This window comes from Rhipicephalus microplus, chromosome 4 (assembly GCF_043290135.1).
Source record: "Rhipicephalus microplus isolate Deutch F79 chromosome 4, USDA_Rmic, whole genome shotgun sequence".
Classification (NCBI taxonomy): Eukaryota; Metazoa; Arthropoda; class Arachnida; order Ixodida; family Ixodidae; genus Rhipicephalus; species Rhipicephalus microplus.
This window is the reverse complement of record NC_134703.1, coordinates 166,531,677-166,550,750: the sequence shown is the minus strand read 5'-3', so window position 1 is coordinate 166,550,750 and position 19,074 is coordinate 166,531,677. Positions and strand designations below refer to the sequence as shown.

General features: G+C 47.7%; 1 protein-coding gene across 1 annotated transcript in view; it reads right to left on the bottom strand.

The window, feature by feature from the left end:
- Window positions 1-2,209: 2,209 nt before the first annotated feature.
- The window catches only part of LOC119172452 (leucine zipper transcription factor-like protein 1), a 54,393-nt gene continuing 37,528 nt past the window's right edge, over window positions 2,210-19,074 (bottom strand). Inside the window, exons 9-10 of the mRNA XM_037423562.2 lie at window positions 4,101-4,204; window positions 2,210-2,442 (exon numbers count right to left, since the gene is read on the bottom strand). Coding sequence (XP_037279459.2) covers window positions 2,421-2,442; window positions 4,101-4,204 — 126 coding nt within the window. The 3' untranslated portion in view covers window positions 2,210-2,420. The remainder of the gene's footprint in view (window positions 2,443-4,100; window positions 4,205-19,074) is intronic.

Sequence of the window (19,074 nt, the reverse complement as noted above, 5' to 3'; positions counted from 1 at the left end):
CAATAAGAACAGCTTGTTCACCTAAACAACATTCCAAACGAAATTCCCACTAAATATTTTCATAACATTCCTTTCGTTGGTGCTTAAAAACAAATTACTTTTTTTTTCTTGGACTAGAATGATGTGCAACTCAACCGTGAAACACTAACCTGCACACAGGCTACACTTTTGTGTGATGCATATAGGCTTATCGATCTAAATGTAGCTATCATAGTGCACAATTGGCAAAAGCTGACATAAGCATAAGATGTATTCTTGGGTGGCAACTGCGTGTTTTGAACTTCTTAAATGAGCTGCACATATGCACTACTTTTTTGCCATTGGTGCAATTTTGCTGAACAACACATGCATGCTACCAGCTAGGGTGGCGAAACCTCAAAGGGGCAATAACAGCAAACTTGCAAGGCATGCTACCGCGGTAGTAGGACTCCAGAATGTCTACAGCACCACTTTTACCGAGATAAAGGCCCCGAAATACTACACACATGTTACACAGCATTCGGGGTCAGTAACTTCCAAAATATGCGAGCACTTTTGTGTGATCCTACGTAAGCGCAGACTATACGATATGCTAGTTTTTGTTTGATTTTTTTCAAATGTCACAAATAATGAAACAATACACAGGTTTGTATTTGTTGCAATAAGAATAGCAATCTCAACGGGAACACTGCCCAGTAAGTGTTCTTTTCATGATTATAGAAAGTTGTGGACAAGTTTGGTTTCAATACAAAAGTAAGACCACTCAATATACTTTTCTTACCACTGCAAGTGGCAATGATGAATTAAGACATATCTGACATTACAATAAATACGATATAGATCTCAAGTATGCACACACTTAAGTCTTGGAAAAGAACTTGAGACCGGGTCTATGCAAAAGAACAGGTCTAATATTACAATATTCTGACACCAAATAATGATAATGGCTTATCAATGCAGTCACAATGGACTAACTGATGTTTCTTGGATGGCCGACTGAAAGAAGTACAGCATCTCTTCAATAACTTGTATCTGCCAATAAATGGCACTTAAACACTGCATTGTCATTACGTGGCAGGAAAACATTGCACTATCATTAACAATGACTCATACAACATGACAGTGTTGCTAGCACACCAACTTCAGGTGAGCCAAGCAGTCAACCACAACACGAATGCACACCTAACTTGTATCTGCCACTAAATGACACTTAAACACTGCATTGTCATTACATGGCAGGAAAACATTGCACTGTCATTAACATTGACTCATACAACATGACACTGTTGCTAGCACACCAACTTCAGGTGAGCCAAGCAGCCAACAACAATACGAATGCACACCTGTAACGTGCACTCTCACAAATAACATTAATGAAACGTGCAGAGAATGACTGCTTCAAGTTTATCTTGCAGCAGAGTTGATATTTTCTAACTGCACACACAAACATGAGTTTTACTGTAGCTGATATCACTTTAGGTTTTACTTTTTTCAAGTTTAATTATAGCTATATACTAAGAATTATGAGTCTGAAACATTACCTGCAGCACTAGTACATCAGGTCGGTCGTTATATTTGCAATCGTTGTGTCGAGCTGCAGACATGTTAGCATGCAAATTTTCAGACTGGTTGTATAAACAAACATTTTTTACAGCTTTTAACGAATAAGCAAACACACTACAAGAACTTAGTCTATCGCTCTAGCTGGTGCTGCCGTCGGCATTTGGATGCGAGGAGGCCTGTTTAGTTCACACGTACGACACGCCTCCCATCTACTCACATGCTTTTAACCACAGTGAAAATATCAGTTTGTACAACAGACAACCGAGTTTTTGATATTTTTCTTTTCTTAACGTTAGCGAACACACGAGAGCTAACATTCAAGCTGCCTTAAATGCCTTGTACACATGAGCAAAGCAGCTAGTGATCACAGTAAGTATGTCAGCTATCACAGATAAAAGTGTCTCTAATGAGTTTTCTTTGTCAGCACCTACTGGTATATATAAATAGAAAATTTGCTGAGTTTCAAGTATGTTAACATCAAACTAAAATCATTAAAAATAAAATGTATAAGAATGTTCACACAATCTTGTGAGAACTGGTAAAGAAATAATCACCAGCAGGGGCGTTCTATTTGGATACGATATTTGTAAAGAACTCAATGTAAATGTTACCTGATAAGTTAAAATATTGTAGGTGTTGGTATCGTAAAAATATATATTGCACTGAACAACACTCAAGGAAACAACAAATACACAATAGAAAAAAAGAAAGACAACGAAATCACAATAGTGGTGTTAAAATGCAAAATCAGAAAAGTGAGCATTTTCGTAGCAAGGAAAAAAAATAAAGACTAGAAGATTCCAACACTCTATGCAGCTGCGCTGTGTACTGGAGGCAGTGCCCCCTCCCCTACAAACTTGATAGCTTTTTTTTTTTCTTTACGCCTCTCCAGTCTGAAACCTATTAAGAAATAAAAACACATGAGTCACAAAAAATGCGCATCTCAGTGTGAGACACTTTTACACAAGTAAACTTAGTGTCGCTTTCACCGAGTGCCACTCGCGTAGTTAAGTCATTGGGAGCATGTCCCGTGACAGGGAAATTAAATGCATCGCAGAGTGCTCTGAAAGGCATGTGTGCTTAGTTGACCCTGCTTCCCTTCTTCCAAGCTCAGTCATGTTACACAGCCTTGACAAGCAAAGTAGTTGCAATAAAAAAAAGTGACAAATAAAAAAAAATTGAGCATTCTACTCTCATGCAAGTATCCTTACTACTGCATTTGTACAAAATGAAAACAAAAGAATATCTTGCACTTGCAATGCTCAGCCAATTAAGGTATCACCCATGTGCACAGTAGTGTCACTGCAAAATCAGTTTGTTAACTTGTCAGTTATAATAAAAAAGAAAGGCTGACCAAAATAAAGAAAAACAGCCACTACGAAACCTTGAGGGGCATGTTTTCATCATTTTCATCAACCTCGAAACGAAGTTTAACTTTGCTTTGAGGCAAGATGCTGCCAAAATCAACCTAAGGCTTAATTTCAATGGAAAGCACGGAGCAGTCCCCAAGCTCAGCTGCAAAGCACTATTTTAATAGGAGGAGTACTTGCTTCAGATATGCATCTTGAATGCTCAATATGGCCCAATGAGAAACAAGAAGAAAATACTGCATATGCGGTAAATTAGTCTATTTCTGAAGAACTAAGTGTTTGGAAGCACAAAAATAGGCCTACATAAACCAATGATGCCTTGTCGCACTCTCACGGCATGAATGCTAGCAAAACTTCAGTCAACTTGTTGCTAAAGTCTCAATCACGAACTCTGACGTCATTGTTCAGCTCATAAAGGAAGGGCCACTCAGACCTTTCTCACACTTGCCTCCATTGTAAGGCTCAGAACTTTGAACATTTAGGTTCAGCAACACAAAGAAACTGTCAAATGAAGATGGCAAAGGCCATTTCATTGTCTCAGCCACGTAGTGCAGCAGCTGAACCGGAGAACCAATCTTGGTAGCTGGAGTTTACTAAAGAATAGAAAGTGCTACAATAGTAGAGTGTGAATCGTTTTCTTTGGTGCAGTTATCCACTAGTCGTAGTGCCAGAAAGAGAACTGTTTCCATCCAATATGGCGCAGTTTGGTCTGTCTATTTTGCGAAGTCCTCAGAAACAGACAATCCAAAGTTCTTTGGAAGAATTGCGTCATGCAGACTCAAAGTCGAATTTTCCAGTTTTGGTGGAGCAGCCTCAAAGGTTCCAGGGAGCACTCTTAAATTTGTATGCATTTGCTATCTGAAATTCAAATATGCGGTCTGTGTCCTCAATGTGCCTTGTAACACACCTGCTACAAAAGAAGCAAAAAGGTTTGCTCAAAATGTTCCACTGGAACTCAACGAGAACGATGGGAAGTGCACTCGCTGAAAACAACACTAAGTGTACAAGAGCGCTACCCTTGTACAGCTTGTGGTAGGTGCAGAGCATGTGCCTCAACGATGGTCTCGTGTGCAGCAGTGGGTGCACAGAAATGAAAGAATGAAGAAATCAAAATGCAGGCTTGCAGGCAGCACTGAGAGTGTGCAGAAGGTTGCTCGTGACTTTTGTGCCCTTAAAGTAGCAACTCACGTAGCCAGGGCAGTCCGCAGCTCCTTGATCTGGTCGTTTTTGGTGCACAACATCTTCTTCATGTTCGTGTAAGCTGTGGTTTGGCTGAACTTTTTTTCCAACTCCTGCGAGAGATGCATATCGTTTGAATAGCTTTTGCACACAGAAGTGTATTAGCAGTTCTTTGACATAAAAGCAGTGTCAAAGTTTATTATTAAGATAATAAAAAAATAATACATTCTAAAGAACTATGCATAAATAGGCAAGCCACAAGAGCAGAGCAAAAAATTAATTTTGACCAAGAAATCTAATAACAAGCATTCTCGCATTTCCCCTTGGTTGTCACATCTAATTATATAATGTGGTGATGATTAAAAAGCAGAAGTTGAAAGCATCAGATTATAGAACCTGGACTTGTCTGTCTATATATGCAGACAATCAATACACGACTGCCCAACAAAGATGCAGGCAATAATAATAATACAACCAGGTTCAAAATAGTAATGTTGGACACCAGTCCAACAGATAGTAAATTAGCTGTACCCTAATTAGCTGTACCCTATGTAAAACATGCTCACACTGAATGATATTACATACCAACAGACAGTACACGGCTAAATAATTGCCCGAATTTTGAAGGGAAATAAAAGTGGCTCCCTCCTCTTGACTCATCATGAAAGCGATTATAAAAATACCATATCTAAGAGCAAGACAACGTGTTGTAAAAGCAGCTACTTATTGCTGCCTTTTCAGAGCATCTGCACACGCGTCTTCTGTAATGCCCCTGGCAGGCAGAAGTGCCCTGCATGCCTGACAGCTAGTTCCGGTCTTCAAACTCGAGGCACATATGGAATGAAGCAAATGGCAAATTAACTTGTTGCCATAGTTATCATGGATCACATGATCTCCCTGAAATGAGGCAGATGGTTTGAATTGCTGAAGAGTTGCATAGTGATGTCAGCAATGCAGCAATAAAGAATTGTGCGATAGAAGCTGTGCCTAATACAGGAGACAGGGGTATACTTATATTAGTACTGCCACAATTGTGGTACCCTAGGGGATCTGTAGAATCTAAGATAAAATGACCACAATTTGATCGTTTAATGCTTGCGCACCTTTGTGTTAATGAAGGCAATGTGAAATGTTCTGCAGTAGAGTGGCTGCTCATTGCCGTTCGATATCCTGTGATACCTAAAGGGACACCAAATAGAGTAATATATTTTTTCTTGCATTAGCAAAAAGAAACCCTGCACAATACCAATAGCACCACTCTTGTTCATGGAAGGGCATTCACAGGCAAAAAAAAAATGCACAGAAACAAAATTACAGGCAGATAAGTGACTTTGAGGCTCCACAATTTTACAGATTTTCACAGCATCTGTAAACAACTATGCAGATGTTTATTGGTTGAAAATGAAATTGTTTTCAAGGGGTAAGAGACTTAAAACAGTAAGCATCAGAAAATTTCATCAGCTAATGGGCAAAAGTATGAGAAACGAATACGGTATATGTCACACTAGACTGGCATTTCCGACATCCGGCATTAACGCGACCCTTAGAAACTAAACTGTGACCTTTGCTTTCTCTTCTAATAACTTACTTTACGATGGCAATTTAATGACAACAGAGTTCTGCAGTGTTAATCCACCAGTATAAATATATTCAACCTTAGAGTGTGGGAACTGAGGCTAGCCTGCCGCCTTTTCTGCCGCTCTCATGTCCCGACATGACTCCCCTCCTCCGCCGTCTGCCACGCTGGGAGAGCTAGGAGTGAGCCTTAACCTCTCTCACCCGGTAGCGGATGTCGACTGTGGCGCCGCGCGCGAAGTCTCCCGAGAGGTTTTGCGCCCACACGTCGGGAGTGAGTCAGATTTCTGCAGGACAGCTTATCGTAAGCACGCTTTCCTTTTCCCTCCGTCGACTCCCGTTCTTTGGAGCTCGTCGGACTTCGCTGACGGCGCCTCGCGCTTGAGGCGAACGCTCATCTTTTGTTGCCCTTTTGCGTACGCTCGGCCGAAGGGTGCACGGTGTCCTAGTGCGTGGCCAAGCTACGTCAACCCGTATCTCTCCCAAGCCAACGCAAGCGCCTTTGCCCTCGCTCGAGCAACCGGGCCTTGGTCCCGGAGTCTCCGTGAATCATTTTTACCACGGAGACGTACTCGCGACACTTTGTGTAGTACTTCTCGCCTGTGGCGTAGATAAGCTCATTTGCTTTCCCGCCGTGCCTTGCAACGGGCTGTACTGCGTTTTAGTGTTGCCACAGACAATAAAGTGTTGCAACCTTGCGCAGTATTGTGTTCTCACCATGGCAATGGTCAACACATGCCCTGCGGCTCGCTAAGACCGGACCCACGCAAGCGGCCGTACTCCTTCGGGATACGTGTCAGTATACGCTGGCACCCAACGCAGAATCAAAGGCTCTAAGCTTTTGACTGCTTTTACCAAGTCAGTTCGCCTGCACGATTCGGGCTCGTCGCAACATATCTGCTTCGTGGCGTTTTGTCCGCTGACTCTTTTAGGCGGATGCCGCGTTGCACAAAGAGGCCATCGCCTCTATCGACGGGCGCACTTAGGCATCTGTTCGTGTCGTCACCCCCTTTTGTGGTAAACACACAACCAGCGTGGTAGCTGTTGCGCTATCTTGACGTGCCCCTCTTGTCTGCCAAGAACCTGGATTTCGGTGCGACGGCCACTCGCGGTGCCTTAGCACATGCAAGCGTCGGGGGCAAAACAGCGGCAAAAAGTGGGAGTCCTCATGAGGACAAACCTTGGCTGCTAACCAGGTAAGCGGTGCACCACGAAGCGGCCGAGCGGGGGAGCTTTTCAAAGGCCACGATGTCGAGAGCGAACCCGTGACGCCGACTCAAGCGCTTGTTGCTGCGGTCCTGACTGGGCCCGATACCAGACTCCCCCATTTTGGGAGAATGGGAATCGCTTTCAGCAGAGAAGAGCTTCTGAAGGCCCAGCAAAGTGATCCGTTCTGTCGCGAAATGAGCGACGGTCTCAGAGAGATAGACCACTGTGACGCTGCTTGTCCTGCAGCGAGCGCCGATAGCGACTGTCTCGGCGAGACAAAGGGCCGTGACGCTGCTTGCCTTGCAGCAGGCGCGAATACGGGGCTCGAATCAGCGTGTGTTGCTGAGTCCCCGGCGGATTCATATTTTCTGGACCATAACGGACTCCTACTGAAGTACATAGCCACTGATGACAAGTCCATTGACCCGCTTAAGATGGTTATGCCCAAAAGTCTGAGAGCCGTACTGTTGCGATCCTCTAACGACGAACCTATGGCCGGTCACCTGAGTGGCTCGAAAGTTTTTGCAAAACTGGGCGACGTTGTGACTTGGCCCGGCATGAAACGTGACATTTTTCGCTATTGCCGTTCTTGCCGCATCTGTCGAACCGTGAAATCAAGGTGTGGCAAACCGCCCGGTCAGATGAAACCGATTGTCAGTGAGCGTCCGTGGCAAGTGGCCACCTGCGATCTAATAGGATCGTTTCCCAAAAGTAAGCAGGGGTTTATTCACCTGATGGTAGTCGTTGATCACTTTTCAAGATGGGTGGAATTGTTCCCTCTTCAGAAGGTGACAGCGCGAGCGGTGCTTGAGAAGCTGCAGGAAGTGTTTTGCCAGTTCGGCTTCCCAGGAAGGCTCATCAGGGACAATTCACCGCTCAAGTGTTTGGTGTCACGTGCCGTTCCCTCAGAATCGATCACTGCACCACTTCACCCTACCATCCCCAGTCTAATTTGATGAAGCGCATCAATCGTACGTTCAAACCGATGTTGGCGGTCTTTGCCGAAAGTCAAAGGGACTGGGCAGACCATTTGAGTGAGGGGAAGTGATTTTAAATGAAAAGAAGTGAAAAGTGAGCCCCGTAACTGTCTCTCAGGGAGAGGACACCTCAACAGTAGCTCACGAGGCAGGGGGGTAGAGAAGGGAATAAAAGGATAGGATTAAAAGGTAAAGAGATAAAGAGAGAGGAAGGAGAGAGCGAGGCACAGGGACAGCGAACGACAGAAGGAGAAGACAGGAAAGGCGGAGACGGTTGCAGGAGTCCGAGGACGGGGCACCACTGATGAGAGCTCTTGTCGGTGACAGGAGAAGGCGTAGGGTTAATCTAGTCGGCCAGAGCTACGCTGTCGTCGTCGGGGACCAGCATCAGGAGGTAGCGTAGGGCCAACCCAGTCGGCCAAAGCTGCACTGTCGTCAGAGATCGCGAGGGCGCAACCGGTCGGCATGGAATCCAGCGAGCGAGTGAGCTCGTGTTCGCTATTCGAACCGAGAGTCGCTCAACTGGTTTCTCGCCCACCTTCTTAAATTTTGGAAGGGAGTGGGAAATCCCGTGACCAGCGTCACTCAATGCCAGCTCGAGAACGAGGAGACGCTGGCAGACTACTCTGCTTACGCGTCGATACTTCAGAACAGGCTTTGTCGAGCTTTCTGCAAAGCAAGGCAAAGTGTGGCGTCGGCCAGGGCTCAGCAGAAGGCCCATAATGACCGCAAGCATCGCGACCTAGTGTTTGAGATGGGCGATCTTGTCCTGAAGCGTAACCACGCTCTTAGCGATGCCAGTAAAGGCACGTTTACACTAGACCGACACGACTCTGACATGATCTCAATGAAAACACAAGGCAGGCGCAAATTATCAGCCGACGAGTCGCCCGCCGACGAAATCGCCAGACCCCATGATCACACTAGGCCGCTGCCAACGCCTCAAAAGACAGCATTTCATCGTAGTGTAACATGATGAGAGACCGAAAACTTCAACAGAATGTATTCGCAGACCTGTCGTCGGCAGATCGGTGGCTGAGCGAAAATTCGACCTGTGTCTTTGCTTCAAACTACCACGAAGCGGGCAATCTTGGGGGAGTTAGGGCCGTTCCACACGCTTCCCCCACTGCCGCAAGACACGTCCCGGGACTGCTACTGCACGCAAGCGGGGGACAAATAAGTTTATTGGCAACGCTGCGGAGAATGAAAGAGCATCGCCAATGGTGAGCACGCATTCCCTTTTCCGTCTGTCGAGTTCCATTTTTTGGGGCTCGTCAAACTTCGCTGACGGCGCCTCGTTCCCGAGACGAACGCTCCCCTTTTGTTGCCCCTTTGCATACGCTCGTTCCAAGAGGGTACGTGTTTTAGTGCGTGGCCAAGCTACACCGACCCGTATCTCTCCGAAGCCAACGCGAGTGCCTTTGCCCTCACTGGAGCACCCGGGCCTTGGTCTCGGTGTCTCCGTGAATCACTTTTACCACAAAGACGTGCTCGTGACCCCCTGAGTAGTACTTTTCACCCGTGGCGTGGATAAGCCCATTTGCTTTCCCGCAGCGCCTTTGCAACGGACTGTACTGCATTTTGGTGTTGCCACAGACAATAAAGTGTTGCAACCTTGAGCAGTATCGTGTTCTCACCACGGCGATGATTAACGCATGGCCTGCAGCTAGCTAAGACCGGACCCACGCTAGTGGCCGTACTTCTTCGGGATACATGTCACTACAAGTGTCACCTTGAAATGTGCCAACGTGTGGTTTGCACCATGCATGTCACAAAATTATCATTTTACTGTCTCGAAGCCTACAGCAATAGCAGCATCAACTGTACCAGGAGTAACTTCCGGTTGTAAAGAGAAATACAGTGAGCAGGATATGATGTCATTCACTTTCATTTCAGCTGAGCGTTACTAGAAAATGCACATCACTATGCATCTCAATACAGACGAATGCCAGGAGCAGAAAGCTGTATGAATCGTCACCCGATATATCTCTGTAGCATCAACAAAAATACCTGCAGGCAGCTGTTCTTGCATTATGCCTCAACATGAGAAGATGTTTCAGTGATAACAAGCAAGCATGTGACCTCAAGCCCAGTGAAAAGCACTAACTGCCATGCCATCGTAGAAGATGATGGCCCCTTGTGCAGATTGCACCGGCGGTTGTAGCATGCACACTCTGGCACTGTTGGCAGAATAAAAGCAAACCTTGAGTATGACCTCGAGTGTTTCACTGGACCTCACAAATGCCTCTTCCCAAACGAGTCTTCACTGTCGTAACCATCAGTTTATTTACACCTACACTCAAACCTGATTATAACAAAGTTGCATCTTTACAAAAAGAACAAGTTCGTTATATCTGAAAATTCATTACAGAGGTATATTCCTAACACTATATTTATTGCAAGACTATCTTTTATTTACTTAATTAAAACCAATATTTCGTTATATCCGAGTTTCTTATATCGAAGTTAAGTTTGGGTGTACTGTGAAGGAAAAATACCATCCCAGATGTATCACATTGCCAATGTCTTGCCGCAACCAATACCAAGCTGCAACTTTTAGCTTCCTACTGTTGTCATAACACATTCATTGCTGCCGACAGCCCTTCTTTTAGATAAGAAGTGGAATGGATCAAGAGGCTCATTTTTTTGTTGGACTCCACCTAATGAAGCCAAGGAAAGTACTGGAGACATTATGTTTAGTTTTAATGGTCTTTTAGTATTTAGGATATAGAGAGAAAGCAATTCAAGTGAATGAAACCTGGCACTCAGTCTGTTTCTCTGCTAGACGACAGAAGCGACGAAGTGCCACGCGACTGTTTCGTAGCACAAAACAACAGGGAAATCCTTGCGGGATTTTAAAAAAGAACACTTCATCTTCGAAAAAAGGTTTTGAGATTCAGACCTTTCTAGGGGCTATCACTCTATCATTTGAGCTAACCAGGGAGTAGTCAAACCATACTGCAAAAGTCACATTATAATTGGCAGGGGTGCACCACCCAAAATACAATTTGGAGCAATTTTTGGAGCTGCAAAATGTTACTTTTAAAGCTCTATATCCAAATTCGGAGCAAGTTACGGGACAAAACATTTATTTATTACTGTCACAACATACCAAATTTGGAGCACTATAAAAAAGAAGGCTTACATTTAGAAAAAAAATGTATAACATGAGCACAGCCATTTCTGTAAAAGTAGTATTTTAAACTGCCCCACTGAGCTAACAATGATAAAGTCCACGTTAGCATTTCCTGCGCCAGTCAAATCCTTTGACAGACTCGGCGAATTTTAAATATAGATCTGCTAAACTTTCCACCTTGAGAAATTCAGGCGATTCGTAAAACCGAGGAGTATGGGAGGCAAAACAAAAAAAAAGCTACCGTGCAACTTTGCTTCTTTAGGGAATCAAAAAGTAATCAAAATTATGCAACCTACCCATGCAACGAGTACTTGTACAAAATCTGTCGTGTCCCGTGACAAATGCTAGCAGCCCCTTCCAAATCTTAATACACTTGACAGCAGGGAACGACTGTATTGAGGCGAAAGTGGTTTAAGCAGTATTGTTTGCATGAGTTAGAACCAAGGCCAAGAAATTTTCAAAATGCTCCACCCCCCCCCCCCCCTTTCCTTTTTTTTTTTTTTTTTTTTCAAAGTGGGGTAAGGCACCGCTCCTGCTCTCTTACAAGGCACGTTTGACCAGGCAAAGTAACAACGGCACACTCGTTATCACGGTGACAGCACCCGATATCTATCGCCAGGACTGTGGCCAGGACGACGCAACTTCGATACAAAAAACAGTTTTACGTGCCGCTGCTAACGCAACTAATGAGGTCGCTGGCAACACCGAAATTCGCAGTACGTCGAGCTTCCCGTTGAGCAGGACGCCGCGCGTGTAGAACGCAGCATACGCTTTCAGTTTTAGTTCCTAACATGCTATAACCACATTTTCAGGTAAAGAAATTTATATTTCCCGCAAACCATTAGGGGCTACAGCAACATAGTTTTGTCTTGAAGTTTCGCCGTCCCCTTGATGCTGCTGCGGTCAGCGGACTGATGAACGCACAGCGTTGCTACTTTATCTACTCAATCGCGTTTTGCATTTGTCCTCACCTAACGAGTGTACGGTGTCTCCCATTTACCACGCAGCACGAATTAAAAAAAAGGAGAACGGCATTAGCGAACTCAACCATGCATATTGTTCCCAGTATACTGCAGTACCTACTACAAATTTTTTTGTAGTGACAACTAATTAATTACAATAATAGCAAAAGCTGGGCTAGTTGGTGGTTCATACTTTGGAAGTGAAAACAGCGCAAACATATATACAAGGACAGAAAAAGCACGGTGTCGTCTCTCTCTGTCCCTGCCTATATTTTTGCGTTGTTTTCACTACCCAAGTAGAACTAATTAATTAGTTATATTTGTAATTTTGAAAGTTTTATTGTGAGGTGGCCGAGAGAGGGCGTTACGTGACGGCATCATCATCATCGGGACTTGGCCGAAAGAGGGCACTACGTGACGGCGTCATCATCATCATTGGGACTGGAGTGGTGGGGGTTGCGTGTGTGGGGAAGGGGGAGTTCGGGCTGGTTGGAAGGAGTGGCAAGACGTAGCGGTGTGTGGTGTGCGGGTTAGGGTTAGCGCGTGACAAGTGGGGGCTCGTCCGGGATGGCTTCAGGCCCGACAACAGCAGCGGACGACATGCCTAGGCTCCAAGGTCTCGTTGAAGAGCTGTTGCTGGGCACCGACGGCTCCGCCATGGAGCGCGAACGAATCGCGGCGGTCGTGCGCGATCGAGTGATGGCGACGCCGCTGCCCACGGCTCCGCACGTGGGAGCATGGACTGGGGCCGCTAACACTGGCGCGGCCCCTCGGGCCACCGACGACTCTGCGCCTCGGCTCGCCGCTGCGCACCTCCCTTGCTACTCCGGTGCTAGAGACTTGCAGTCGCCGGAGGAGTTTCTCGAACGTTTGGAAAACTTCTGCCTCGTGACGGGGGTCGCCGCCGATAAGCGACTGACACACGTGGTACCGGCTGCCCTCGAGGGTGGCGCGAAGTTGTGGTGGCGGTTCGTGCGCGGGTTCGACTCGTGGGAGCAATTCACCGCCGCCTTCCGCTCCGAGTTCTCGTCGATTGGCGCGAAGCGTCGCCTGAAGGCGGAGCTCGAACAGCGCACGCAGCACCCGGAAGAAAATTTGAAAGAGTTTATATATGCGATCGCTACTTTTTACGACCGCATCGGGGAAGAGGTCTCCGAAGCCGAGAAGGTGCAGCGCGTACTGAGGCAGATGCACCCTCAGTTGCAAGATTTGGCGGAGGGGCATGCCTACAACGACCTCGCCGAGTTGGTGAAGGCAGCCGACGGCCTAATGAAGCGGGCTTGGCGTCGCCTCCAGTACAGACCACCGCCACTTCCGAGCAACCAAGTAGCCAGATATCTGGCGTTCCGCCCTAGCCAGGCCCCCGACCATCGCTCACTGCCGCAACCGAACACTATGGCGACGGCGTCGTTCGCTTCGTTTGCTGCTGCCCCACCGGCACCGCCGACTTATCACTGGCCACTGCATCCAGCTGCGCTAGACCCGTCGTACTGCCGGGACCGACAGTACTCGTGCGACACAGCGCCTCCGTTCTCACCCTACGGGCCAGGACCGATGCCGCGGCAGGAGCCCGCGAGTGGAGCAATGCGTGTGCAGTGCCATCGCTGTGGTGGATTCGGCCACATATCTCGTAACTGTGCCACGGGTCGACGAATGGGGCCACCCGTTTGCTTCCGGTGCCAGCGATCGGGTCACCTGCAAGCACAGTGCCCGTAACCAGTGGCGGTAGGTGCTGCCCCGGCGGGCACCTACGGCAGTGCGCACCAAGTAGCGACCACAGCCGGTGGCAAAGAGCCCCTTATGGACGTCCATATCGGGTCGTCGACGTTCAAGGCCCTGCTAGATACAGGCTCAAGTGTAAGCTTCTTCGGACCGCACGCCGCGGCGGCGGCCCAAGCTTCTGGAGCCAAACCCAAGGCAGACGTACGCGTGCTGCGTTTGGAATCAGGCTGGTCGCAGTCAACCATGTCTCTGAAGTGCCAGATCGAGTGGGCTGCCGGTTGCCGCAGACAGCAGTTTTTGTGCGTTCCTGACCTGTGCCGTGACGTTGTCCTTGGTAGGGATTTCCTGACGGTGAGTGGCATCTCTCTGCACGTGTCACTTGGTGGGTGGACTGTCGGCACAGAACTACAAAGAATTGTGCCGTTTGTCAAGGCCGTTAAGGAACAGCCAGAGGCAGTGGATGATTTTGGAGACAGTCTGCGCTGCATTTTTGCTGAGAGCGATGCCACTGTGTGTGCCAGTGTGCCGGAGGCGACTGCAGCCTGCAATGTAATCATTTCCGGCCACTCGTCGGACCTAGACCCATGCATGAAAAACATTTTAGAAGAGTTCAGCGAAATCTTCACCACAACTCCGGGCTGCACAACCCTGGCAGAGCATCGCATAGACACGGGAGACAACCCACCTGTTCGATGCAAACTGCGACCAGTGAATTCTAAGAAGCAGGCCATCATGGACAACTGCATTCAAGACCTGCTGGCACAGAACCTCATTCGCCCTAGCCAAAGTCAGCATGCCAGTGCTCCAGTCCTGGTTGAGAAGAAGTCTGGTGGCTACCGCATGGCTGTGGATTACCGCCAGCTAAATGCACGCACTAAGGTGCCAGTCTACCCCATGCCGAGGACTGATTGGTTGCTGGCACAGCTGGGACGAGCCAGGTGGTTCTCAAGTTTTGATCTTTCACAGGGTTTTTTTCAAATCCCTGTTCAAGAGCAAGATATTCCAAAGACAGCGTTCATTTGCCATCGGGGAACCTTCGAGTTCATGAGAATGCCCTTTGGAGTTGCCGGAGGTCCTGCCACGTTTCAGACCCTGATGGACCGACTACTGGAGGGAATTAATCACCAGTTTGCCATGGCGTTTCTCGATGATGTCCTGGTGTATTCGGAGACCCTAGAGGATCATCTTGAGCATGTTCGGGAGGTGTTGAAGCGGATAAGTTCGGCACAGCTGACCATTAACCCAGAGAAGGTGCACGTGTGCTGTCAATACCTTAAGTTCCTTGGCCATGAAATATCGCCCGGGCAGTGTAGGCCGGACAAGGAAAAAGTGCGAGCGGTGCTGGACTATCCTCAACCAACAACACTCAAACAGCTGCAAGCCTTCCTGGGACTAGCAGGCTATTACAGAGGGTTCATACCTCAGTTTTCTATCACTGCACGTCCACTCACAGAACTCCTTAAGAAAAAGCAACGTTGGCGGTGGGAGCTGCAGCAAGAGGAAGCCTTTAGAGCACTTAAGCAGTCCCTGGCCGACGATGTTGTTGTAAACTTGCCGGACCTCAACAGACCATTCGTGGTGGAAACAGACGCCAGTGGAGTCGGCATTGCAGCGGTGCTTCTGCAGGCAGCCGAGAGTGATGCTCAACTGCGTCCAATAAGCTTCATTAGCAGGGTCCTCACTGAGGCAGAGCAGCGCTATACAGTGCAAGAATGGGAGTGTCTCGCTGTGGTGTGGGCAGTGGACAAGTTCCGACCATACCTTGAGTTCACCGAGTTTGAGGTACACTGTGATCACTCCTCACTATCCTGGATGTTCACCACAGACCAGGCCTCACCACGTGTAAAGCGTTGGGTTTTGCGGCTGCAAGGTTTCAACTGCAGAATCAAGCACAGGCGGGGTCTTGCAAATGTGCCAGCCGACGCCTTGAGCAGAGCTCCCCTTCAGCACCAGGAAGTTCCAAGCCCTAGTCTACACGAGACGCTGTTCCCTATGGCTGTTCCAGAGCCCAGCCCACAAATCAGCTTTGAGGCAGCTGCTGTAGCATCTGAAGTGGACGACACTACTGTCTTGAATGATGCAGGGCTCCTCGCCCAGGAACAAGAGCAGGACCCCATACTGTCAAAACTACGAACTGTGATGAAGGGAGGGAAGCTTCCGCCCACTGACAGTGATCAACCGTTGATAAAAGACCTGGCGGAGACGACCGAGATGGAAGAGAGTGGGTTGCTTGTACAGCACCGAGGGAACAGGAAAGTACCTTGGCTACCAAACCATCTCTGCAACTTGGTCCTGCGACTGTCCCATGACCACCCGATTAGCGGCCACTCCGGCTTTTTTAAGACCCTCAAACGCGTTTCTCAGAATTTCGTGTGGCTGGGTATGCGCTCGGACATATCCAAGTATGTGCGATGCTGCCAGGTTTGTCAGCGCACCAAAGCCCACCGGCAGAAGCCAGAAGGGCTGATGAGCAGTCAATGGGCCACTGCCTCTATGGAACAGCTCAGCGTGGACATAATTGGGCCCTTGCCTATGACGCCTCGACGCCACAAGTACCTTCTCGTGGTGATTGACAAGTTCACCAAGTTCATTGAACTTTTTCCATTGCGGGCAGCAAACAGCAAGAGTGTGGTGGCCTGCATGATCCAGGTTTTTTGCAGACATGGCACACCTGTCTCCATTTCAAGTGATAATGGAAAGCCGTTTGTAAGCAGGTTGTGGAAGGGCCTCCTTGAGCATTGGGGCATACAAGACCGACACACTGTTCCGTACCGCCCTGCCGGGCAAATGGTGGAGCGCCACAATGGCATTATCAAGCAGTGCCTTAGGGCTTATTGTTCCAACCACAAAGACTGGGACCAGCACATCCCTGAAATAGCCCTGGCCATGCGCACGGCTGAAAGCGTTGTCACGGGCTACACGCCTGCTTTCCTCTGTTATGGCCGGGAGCTGAGAACTCCATGGACACAGGCTGAGGCCAAAGATGACGCGGAGCCTCCTGCAACAGCATACCGTGCATTTGCTACTGAGGTCTCCAAGTGTCTGCAGGAGGTGCTTGACTTCTCCAGGGCACACCAAAACCACATGTGGCGCGCCCGGAAGACTCGCTACGACCAGCACAGGCGGCCACTGACAATACGGGAGGGTGATCTTGTTCTGCTCGAAAGCCACTCCCTCAGCGATGCCACCAAGGGCTTCTCCTCGAAGCTTGCACCCCGGCGTTCCGGTCCCTTTCGGGCAGTGAGACGTGTAGGACAGAATGACTTTGTTCTAGTGGACCCCAAAACGGGTCGTCGCCACGGTGTGAGACACGCAGATCAGCTGACACTGTACCATGACGCTGCAGGCGATGTGTAGTGGTGGCTTCACATTTTGAGGGGGGGGGAGACCTGTGAGGTGGCCGAGAGAGGGCGTTACGTGACGGCGTCATCATCATCGGGACTTGGCCGAAAGAGGGCACTACGTGACGGCGTCATCATCATCATTGGGACTGGAGTGGGGGGGGTTGCGTGTGTGGGGAAGGGGGAGTTCGGGCTGGTTGGAAGGAGTGGCAAGACGTAGCGGTGTGTGGTGTGCGGGTTAGGGTTAGCGCGTGACATTATCATCAAAATGTGAATGAGGCAGATGTGAGCATTTTAAAACGACATCTGTCTGCTACTTCCAACAACGTACTAACTGGGTCCTCATTTTTGCCTGTTCATAAAGAAAGCCCACGAAATATGAAAAATAACACGTGAATGCACTCTCATTCAAAAAAGAAAGCAGCACCCTCAAATGAGCTTACTGCAAGCAACCGCTTTGCATCTGTTCATTGCCAGAGACAGCGTTCCGCACATTGACAAGGGTACAGGTCGGGCGCCTACAACTTGTGTCACAATTTCGCAAGGATTCCTTTCCCTTGGTTTCACGTCACTATCGTTGACCATATGTTACGTTCAGCTGTTATCATCGATAACGCAGCCGAATTGCAGCCTGGCTGTGTAAGATCAAAGCGGCATGTTTCTTCGAACGGGAAGTGGCAGGTAGTATGATCGGTATTTTTTTTTTCCACAATTCTTTCATTGATACTGGCTACCTGAAAGTGAGCCTGTTTGAGAGGGCTACTTTTTGAGATGCGCTAATGCACACTGCGTCTAGTCATGTGTCACATTTGAAATTTTGCAGCTTTTTTTATTAACCAGAAAAAATGAGCATGCAAATACTAGTACTGTGGAAAGCAGTGCGATCAGATGTCATTTAACATGCACAGATCTGCCTCACTGTAATTTTGATAACTAAGCGAGTAATTTTTGAGTTACAAATACGACTATGACAAATTAATTGTCATTACAAAAAAATAGTAGGGGATAGCACAGTATACTGGCAACAATATGCACTAGGTTTGCTTTGCTTAACGCCATTCATCTTTTTTTTCAATGCGTTGCGTGATAATTGGTACACCCTGTAAAGCATGGTTTAGGGTTAGGGTCTGCACGCTTTACAGGTGGCCATCGTAGCTTTCATTTCTCGCTGAAATTAACACATCCGAGAAATTATTGAGACTGGTTCAGCATTTTGGCACAGTGAGACGCAATTTTTAAAAATTTCAGCGGTGATGAAAAATAGGGCACTGTGGAATTACAACAGGTATGATGCTGTGAGAGGAATTCAGAAAGGGGTGATGGTTCCTGGCCTGACATTCGGCAATGCGGTCTTGTGGATGAGATCAGAAGTTCAAGCAAGATTAGAAATTAGGCAACGTGGAATAGGGAGGCTTGCTTTAGGAGCTCAGGAGAATACACCAAATTAGGGAGTACAAGGTGGTATGGGATGAACAACATTCGAGGGCAGGGAAGCTAGCAGCAAGATAAAATATGACAAGCGATTGAGAGGAATGGGGGAGGAGTGTTGGGCTAGGAAGGTGTTCAGTTACTTGTACATAAGGAATGGCAATACAAAATGGAGGAAGCGAACCAGAAAATTGATGGGTAAATACTTAGAAACGAGCAGGAGGCTAAACCAAAAAGAACTATCGATTAAGAGGAAGGTGAAGGAAGCCGAGATCAATATGTGGAGAATTAGCATGGTTAAGAAGTCCGCACTACAAATCTATCGAACTTTTAAGCAAGAAATTGCCAAAGAAAAGATCTACGATAATACTCGGGGTAGTTCTCTACTGTTTGAGGCCAGGACGGGTGTATTGCGAACCAAGACTTATCGGGCCAAATACGAAGGGGTGGACACGATATGCAGTGCATGTGGAGAGGATAAAAAAACTGCCGAACACTTGATAATGTTCTGTAAAGGGCTTCACTCTATAGTTCAGGATGATGGCACAGAGTTTTTCAAAGCACTGGGGTTAAGGGACAGGAAGGTAAAAATAGGCTTTAAGGGGGGGCGCGGCAAGTAAAGTGCCGATTTTG